The sequence below is a fragment of the Odontesthes bonariensis genome, chromosome 13 (genome assembly GCF_027942865.1).
Source record: "Odontesthes bonariensis isolate fOdoBon6 chromosome 13, fOdoBon6.hap1, whole genome shotgun sequence".
NCBI classification, from domain to species: domain Eukaryota; kingdom Metazoa; phylum Chordata; class Actinopteri; order Atheriniformes; family Atherinopsidae; genus Odontesthes; species Odontesthes bonariensis.
This window is the reverse complement of record NC_134518.1, coordinates 21,600,687-21,609,517: the sequence shown is the minus strand read 5'-3', so window position 1 is coordinate 21,609,517 and position 8,831 is coordinate 21,600,687. Positions and strand designations below refer to the sequence as shown.

General features: G+C 40.7%; 1 protein-coding gene across 1 annotated transcript in view; it reads left to right on the top strand.

Annotated features, from left to right (window-relative positions):
• The first annotated feature begins 339 nt into the window (after positions 1-339).
• tsc22d3 (TSC22 domain family, member 3) overlaps positions 340-8,831 on the top strand; it is a 35,225-nt gene continuing 26,733 nt past the window's right edge. Inside the window, exon 1 of the mRNA XM_075481532.1 lies at positions 340-1,146. Within this exon, the coding sequence (XP_075337647.1) occupies positions 806-1,146 (341 nt within the window). The 5' untranslated portion in view covers positions 340-805. The remainder of the gene's footprint in view (positions 1,147-8,831) is intronic.

Here is an 8,831-nt window from a genome sequence, read left to right as displayed (position 1 = left end):
TCGGTTTAGTGTGTACTCCTGCAGCCTCAGTCACTCCTTGGGCTGTCAGCATGGAAGGGTGGAGCTCATAGAACAGCACATGTTTCAAGCATGCTGTGAAAGCTTCACTCCCTCTCTGTCTGTTTCCCTTCTCAGCAGTTAATGTGAGCACGGCTGAACTGAAGAAGAGAAGAGGAGGGGCCAGTGGCTGTAACCATTTATGCTTTTTACCAATCAGAAGGGTTTCCCCACCCTCTTGGCCTCCCTCCCTCCCTCCCTTTCTGCCCCCTCCCTCTGTCTCTAGGCACGCCAACTCAAAGGAAAAAAAAAAAAAAGCTCAGGGAAAAAAGTGATAAGCAGCAGGCAGCTTCTGGGTTTTGCTTTCAATCGGACTCCTGCTGAATCGGTGCAAGCTAATGTGTACATGTGTGTGTGTGTATGTGTGTGTGATGCGTTCACTCTTTCTCCTGCCACTGTAGGAACACATTACAGCAGCGTCGGCCCCGAACAAAAGGCTAAACGCAGCAGAGCCACAGGAGGGGAAACTCAGGGATAGTTGCTGGCAGAGTGGCCCAGCGTGACTGCACAGCTCAGGGAGGAACTCGGCCTGACATTTAGCCCTCCTGGCCCTGGAGTGGAGGCAGGACGAGGCAACTTCACTGGCCCAGGCTTCCTGTCCTGTTCGCGTCCTTGTCAGAGCTGAGGAACACACCCTTTTTCTGACAGCTGTGCCTTTCACTTTATACACTTCAGTTTCTGTCATCCTCTACTGAACCTGCTGCACCTGCTCAGAGTGTTTTTCTTCCTCATACACCTTCCCTCCAAGATGTCAGACGATGACTGCCGCTCTCCCATCGGCCTGGACTGCTGCAGCTGCTGCCTGGACCTGGCCAATGGCTGTGATGACTCCCTGTCCAGCAGTCCATCTCAGGGCCTTGGTACTACAGGGGGCCTGCCGGGGAGCCCCACCAGCCCCAGTGTAAGTCACTTCCGCCAGCTCCGCAACCAGCTGATGTACCAGAACCTGAACACAGACAAGCTGAACAACATCATGAGGCAAGACTCCCTGGATTCAGTGGTGAGGGACCCCTGCTTCCTGCTCAACGAGGGCATCTGCAACAGCAACATTGACCAGACCATGCTGTCCATATTGCTCTTCTTTCACAGGTATGTCTTTTGTTTGTCCACCTGATCTGTTAGCCACATGTTGAACAGAATCTCAGGGGTCTTTCCTCAGAGTATGAAATTTTGATGTAAACTAAAAGTGATTCGTTATTCTTCTCAAGACACAGTCAGTGCAAAGTCCTCCTTTTCACCTGCCGATCAAATCAAATGAGAACATGAAAAAGTCCTTGAAAAACTCTAATGTAAGTGTTTACGGTCATGGATTAAGTATAGACCAGGATGAATGTGTTCACTTTTTTGGAACGAGATAAGACTGTTTGAAAGCACCTTTTGAGCTTCTCTAGAAAGTGTGGAAAATAATATTGGGATTTACTGACACATTGTGAAGTTAAGCTGTGTCTTTGTTTACGGCTGATAAAACCAGCACTGATTTGTATGTGCTGGTTCACACCCTGAAAACAATTACTGTATTTATGAGGTGAAAGCAAAATAGTCACTTTGCAAACACACACATACATAACTCTGACAACTCTTTTCATTTTCTCAACCCATTCAGTTTAAGTGCGAGTATCGTTTGTAAGATTCAAAGTTTCATCTAGATCCATCGTGCTAAAAAGAGCTTTGGATAAACACAATGTAGGCAAAACAATTTGGTAAAGGTCTTAAACACCTACGCTTTGTTGTCATGATTCAATTAAAATGATCTTTTGTTGTTCGAGGTCAATTAAAACTGGCTTCACTCCTTCCCAGTCTCTGCCAAACTTTGTTGATAACAGAGTGTTTGGCAGCTCTCCTTGCAGTGTTTGTGAGGGGGACAATGTCGTTTCACAGAGCTTCTGTCAGCTTGATAGTTTGTTTGGCAGAATCTGTCAGAGGACTTTAGCCTTAAATGAACTGTTATCTTCTTTGCATTCGACAACAGTTTTGACAGCCTTAAATCTACTGAACCTGAGTTAGCCTTATATAAGTACATATGGTTGCAAAGTGAAACGTTGTGGGAGTAAAGGCAACACACAGTGAAACAACATAGACCTGCTAGATAAGAGCACGATAAGAGCTACTTGTCATTTGTTTCACTAATATGTGTTAATGATCATGACATATTTCTCAGAAACGCAAAGAGATGTGATACCACTGCAACAGTTTAAACATAAAAAACGGCTTTGGTTTTTGTTCACGGTGGTGCGTAGAAGTCATCTTGATAAACTTGACCTTTTGCTCCACTTTTACGAGTTATTTTGTGTCCTTGAGTTTTTTTCATGCTGGAATGACTTCATTCAGATTCTGGTTGAGGCAGTTCATTTTTCTAAATCCCAAATGGTAAAAACACTTGAACACCTTCAAGTGAAAAGAAGCCTATGGAACTCCATTTGCTTATTTAAATTTTTTACGAGAACGTGCACATTAATCAGCATCCCAGTAAATGTTAGCGGTTCTTCCTGACCCACATGTTGAACTGGCCATTAGAACGACAATAAAATGACAACAACTAAAAATGGAGAAAACAAACAAAACAAAACAATATGAGAATGGGTGAAAAACAGGATAAAAACATGACAAAAAACCTCTAGAAACCCTCTGTTATCTAATGTCTATTTATCGTTATGAGAAGTGCATCTGGAATTCAAATCCTGAGTGTATCGTGAGTGATATCTCTATTTGGTCAGATAAAATATCTGGGGTAATGTCCACACTGATAAAGTATGCTTGGAATGAACATTGTAAAGTTAGTTATTTTCATCGACTCAATTGTTTATAGGTGTTATCATATCAGTGATGTTCCCTGGCCCAGAGGCATTATCAGTATTTTATCAAACATCTCTAGAAGCCAGGCTACCACGGAATATCCAGACGAGTTAAATTTTAACCTGTCTTTACTTTCCCATATGCTATAACATTGTTCTTATCTCTTACTGTCATGATCTATATTGCGTGAGTACGGACCGTACCGAGAAGGCTTAACAATTTACTGTGCTCTGCCCCTGATTGGACTGACGACAGCTATTAAACATCTGCAAGGTTGCAATTGATTCTGTCGCCTTGAGCTGTAAAAGCTCACCGTTGTCAAACTCTATACATGTGGCTGTTTTTATATGAATGGTTGATAATACCTTACGAGCTGCACCGTACAGAAACACTGACTTTTGTCTCAATAAAACATCACCAAGAGGCTATTTGGAGAACATCTTTATTTTTCCAAGAGTTCAGTTTGATGTCAAGATATTGAATAAGTTAATGCCTTTTCAAGACTTGGTTGTTCCTCTTTGGAGTTGCACAACTGATTAAAGGAACAGTCTGTTCTTGGTTCATTTATGATTCTGAAGGTGTGCCATTATCACAACAGCAACAGTTGAAGAAACTTTGATTTTAATGACTGCAGGTCCAACTCTGGCCAGAGCTTAGCTTCGAACACAAAGATCTTAGACATGATAGGTGTTTTATTTTGGGATTATACTTTCAACATCCCTTTGTACTCTTTGGTTAGGCTCAGTTATTATTGTTCAATGCATTGCATAAGAAGGCTTTCCTCCTGCTGTGCCATTCAGACTCAGTCGTGTATATAAATGGCAGCTTCATGTATTTTTCACAAAGCCAGCCTTCATATTGTCATAGTTATAGAACTTATGGGAAAACTCATGTGAATTAAGCAGATTATAATTAAAAAGTAATTCAACATTTTATTATGTAGTTATCGGTCTATTCAATCACCAACGTTTTACTTAAACATCTTTCTGAAGCACAGTTCACTGAATTAAAAGAAACACTGCTATCTCTCAGGAATGGGAAAAAGTTGGGATGTAAGTCCAGATTTATCTCTCTATCTATTAAGTACGGCTGAGAGGCCATTGACCATTGTGGGCATACATCTTTCTGTGCCAGCTCAGCTGTTTGCCTGAGTCTTTAGCAAGAACACTGTGTCCCTGAACCTTCACTTCTTGAGAGGGAATCACAAACATGGATCATGTGGCTTTTACAGTATAGTAAAGCTTCCTTAACGGATTAAAACATTGATTTCGAATGTATACCCTTTTTTGTTTTTTCATGCAGAAACACAAATACACCCATTCATCCACACATGTGCTAACAGTCTAATCCTGTCAGTTAAAACAGGAACGCTGCCTTGCTGAGCTAAAGTTTGCAGAAGCTCATGCATTTAAGTATTCACTTTAGGAAAGTCTGGCCTCCGATGAAAGCCTGGCTGAGGTTTATGTGGTGACCTCACCAAGGGTGCCCAGCCGCTATCATTCTCATTTGCCACTTGTTAACAAAATAAAATGTTCAGCAAAGCACGAAGAAGCATGCCGGGATAGCTTTTGGACTCGTTGAATATCAGTATGTGGCAGTGGAAGCAGCCAAGATCTGCTATGTGAATGATTCAAGGGTCACAGAAATGTGCTGAGAGGAGAATTTGAAGTCAGAAGTCCAATTTGGTGTTTGAGGCAGAGTAGGAAAGGCCTGAGGTGGGCAGGATCAGTGATTTCGACAGGATTGAACAAAAGCAAATGTGTTGATTTATTTTTCTACGAAAGAAGTACCAATACACACCTCAACCACAGGGTTTAAGTCTGGGTCTAGCAGCCACTGCACACTATGGTGAGCTGGGGTGAAGAGGGGTTAAGAACCTGCAGAGATGACACAGACATTTATCATAAGATTTCAGGTCTGTGAACAGTCAGTCAGGCAGTAAGCAGTCAAAACACAAAGTGGAAGAGGCTTAAAAAAACAGCAGCAGTACAGAAGACAGCGTGCCAAAGACTTCATAAAGACTTTTTATCTGCAGAATCTATGAACATGATTATGAGACAGGACTGAAGAGGAGTTTCTCCCATCACACAGAATATGCAGACAATATGCAGAGTTTCACATTCCTGTCTGAAACTCTCAAAGGGGAAATTTCAAATACATGTGAGAAACTTTGCTGGGGAGGGTTCAAAATGACAATGAGCTGCTAGACCAGCATAGGCGTGAAGCTGAAGGACTTGTGCAAGAATGAAATAAAACTTGGAAATAAATCTCTTCGTTCAGGTCTGTTGACCAACAAAGAGAAAGCATTTTCCTTCTTGGTTGGGAAAGGCTGTGATAAATGACAACAAATTTGGTAAGACAGGGTTGAAGGTGAGGTTGACAGACACTGATTTTGTGCTTTGTAAAATGACTAAGTTTCTGTTCTTTTTTTTTTTTAATACTTTATTGCAAGTTTCACAAGGTCATAGAAACATTTCTTTTGATTGCAGTTCCATCTTGCAAACATTTTTATTTTTTTTTGTCCATAAAGAATGGTAACAAGTGAAGTAAACTGATAAGTGCCAGGGAAAAATAAAAGGAGACATAAAATCCAACGGCTTACATATATTGTTCATACCGCAAGGACAACAAGGGGGAGGGGAAAGAGAAAAATAAATAAATAAATAAATAAAAGGAGAGAGAGAAAAAAAAAAGAGAGGGACGAGCCCAATATTTTAGTAGATGGGTAGATCATAAATGTGTGTGTGTGTGTGTGTGTATGTGAAAGTTTCTGTTCTGATGCAACTTCTGTGATTTTGTTGACCTGATGACCTGGACCTCAGTATAAGAGGTAAGAATTTTTCCCTTGTGGAGTGGAGACAGGATCCAGCTGTGCAGACACCCTTGCAAGGCTTTAAAGCTCCACTCTCTGATCCAAACAAAAACCACAAAGTGGCACCTTTGTCAATGTCAAGGCCTACATTTAGTGACTATGTAGAGTGTATTTGCCATCTATAAGCTATCCACAAGTCTATCCAAATGTACATTTAACAATCCTTAACAACAGAAAAACCCAAGTGTATCTATGAAACTACGGGTTAGGGTTCGGTAACATAGAATGGGATTCTACCTCCCTCTGCGACACTGTAGAAGTTTTATATTTGAATCAAAGTGCATCATTGTGGATCTGGGTTTTGTGTAGTGCAATAGAATGAGGAGTAAATAGCTTCTTAATCCAGGTGGCGCCCAGACAGTGACCCATTTTCTTTATTTACATAAAGGTCACTCCCGAGAACACTCTTATCAGAGACGCTAGAGCTGAATACAGGGCTCGTGTGCCTGCTCTGTCACTGAGGCCAAATGATTTGCATGAGGAGCAACACACACCTTTGAAGAACTCACTCACCGGATCATAGTTTCACCTCTGACTCTGGATGCCTTTGTCGTGTACTCTTACTGCTTTCCAGAACAATCTTGTTGTCATTTAGGCTTCCGTCACACAAGTATCTGCAATATTACCAGAGTGAAAACCATGTAGGGCCTTGAGAGGAGAACTTTATGTTCAGGATCACATTTGAACATAAACACATGCCAAGTCAAATATTATCTATGTACCCCATGATAGATCACATCTTTTAACCCCCGTAGTTGGTTGTTCTGCGTTATCCTCGTGTGGATGTACGAAGATGAGTCAGGACTTTATTTGCCAGCTCAATACTATGTAATGAAAAAGACAATTCCAGAGACAAGATCTCGCTCATCACAAACAGCTCAATTTTATTACAAGCTGCAACAGGCACAAAGATCAGAGTGAAATTGCTGCACTGCTATTAAGATTCAAATTCTAAGCCCCACTGCCACAAAGAAACTCTTGTGAAAGTTCAGTGTCATCTAAAGTTATACGAAGACTCAATACGGTACGAGGGAGGAAAAAAATGCTGTTATTTTTATGAGCTACCCCTGCACTGACCACATAAAAGGATAACAAATGCAATACATTGTCCCTGACCGCAAAACTTTCCCAATAATATTTTTTGGTCCATGCATCTATTTTGCAACAACACAAACCACAAAGCAATTGGATGGAAAATCTTCTCCCACAACAAAGGTTTGAGTATTAATGGAGTCTACGTTTCCGAACCGTAGGTGGCAGAGAAGACAAAAGGTTCAATCAATCCAATTTAATTTAATTTACATGCATCAAAGATAACTGCAACTGGTGGACATAAATACACTTAAAAATGATGACGATAATAAATGATAAGACTGTAAGTTGGAATAAAAAAACAGACTGGATTAAAAAGCCATGAAAAAAAGATGGAATTTCAATTTTTCTTTTAAAGATAGGCATGCTCTCAGTAGGTTAATGTGGCTTGAAAACAAGTGACCCGAGTGGACCAGTCAGAAACAATATCCCACAGCTACTCACGAGTAAGACCATGTAGTGATTTGTAGACCTACAATACAAATTAACACCAGCAGACATACCATGCAGTGATTTTAAAAACGGTGTAATACTGTATATGCTTTCTTTCTGGTACCCAAGAGCAGCTTGACTTTGTATGAAAAAAGGTGCATTCTGTCAATATTTTTCAAGCGATAAGAGACAGATTAAGATATTTTCTAGATTTGGGAATTAGAGTCTAAATCAGAGCCTGCGATGATAGCGTTTTTCTTATAGCTGATGCCTTGGGCAGAGTACCTGTGACTTGAAGGAGGAAGTCAATTTTTCCCCCTGTTCCTGTTTCAGTCGACAGAACTTCGAATGGATTCTAGCATTTATGTCTGCACTTATGTTGGGGTGGAAAAAAAAAAAAACAGAAAAACAGATGGCCAAGAAAACAACCAAAGTGACAAAGAGCAATGCCAAGAGAGAGTTGGCTGTCAGACAGGAGGCTGGAGCTAAGACAAAATATAGTCAGGACGGCCTAAACACAGTGTGCTGTTGATGGTTATTGGAACCAAGATATAGGCCAACTGCAGATGCTTGTGGTAAAAGTCAAACAGTTAACTATAGCTAAAGGAAGTCCTTCCTTTGTGACTCTAGGAAGTAAAAACTCATGAACAGTGTTAGTTTTACGGTTGCTTTTATGAGTTTCCTCTATAACAGGCTTTTACCTCTTCTGTGCTGAAAAGAGGAATTCTGGAGGTAAAGGATTGATTCATGGTCTCACATGCCATTAGAGTTTCATGTTTGTGTATATCTGCTATGTTAACACCACAAATTAAACTTTGCTCTTTATTTTAGAGATTCCATGTAAAAGAAGGATGAACTGTAATGGCTTCTTAATGGACCTGTTGTGATTGTGGGAATGGAGTGTCCGTGGTGCTATGCCAGAAGATGCTTGGAGCCACCTTTGAATGGTTTGTGTGGCACTGTCGTGTGTGTGTGGAAATACTTTTCAGTGCCCTAAATCTGTTGTCCGTACAGTGACGACCCTTCTCGAGCAGACACACTGTTATGCATGCAGATGTTTGCTTCTTAAACTTGCACAAACCCTGACAGAAAAAAAAAAAGAAGCTATTTTTATGATCGACTTCGAGAACTGCATGTGCAGAATTAGAAATCCACAGCCCCACCCTGAACCAAAGATTCATGCAGCCTCTGCTATACAACCTTCTGTTCAACAACACCGATTTGGTTCCATGTTTTCTTGAAACTCATTCGACTAACTTCTATACTGTCCTGGGAGAAATGCTCTTTCATTATGAACTCGGGGACTGTGTAGTTTATTTTTAGATGATCACAAACACAATTTTCTTGCTATATGTATGTTTTTTCACATGTTCACAGTAGAAGTCAAGCTAGCCAAACATGACTGACAGAGAAATAGAAATATGATAAATCCTTGCATAATATTGGTTTGGACGGGGCTCAAACTCATTTCTGCGGCATGACAGTGGGCACTGCAACACCACTATCCACCGCATCCTCCATCCTTCCAAATGTTTGAAACTATATTACAGTTGTAGATTATTAGTTATTGTGACAGTTTTATTTT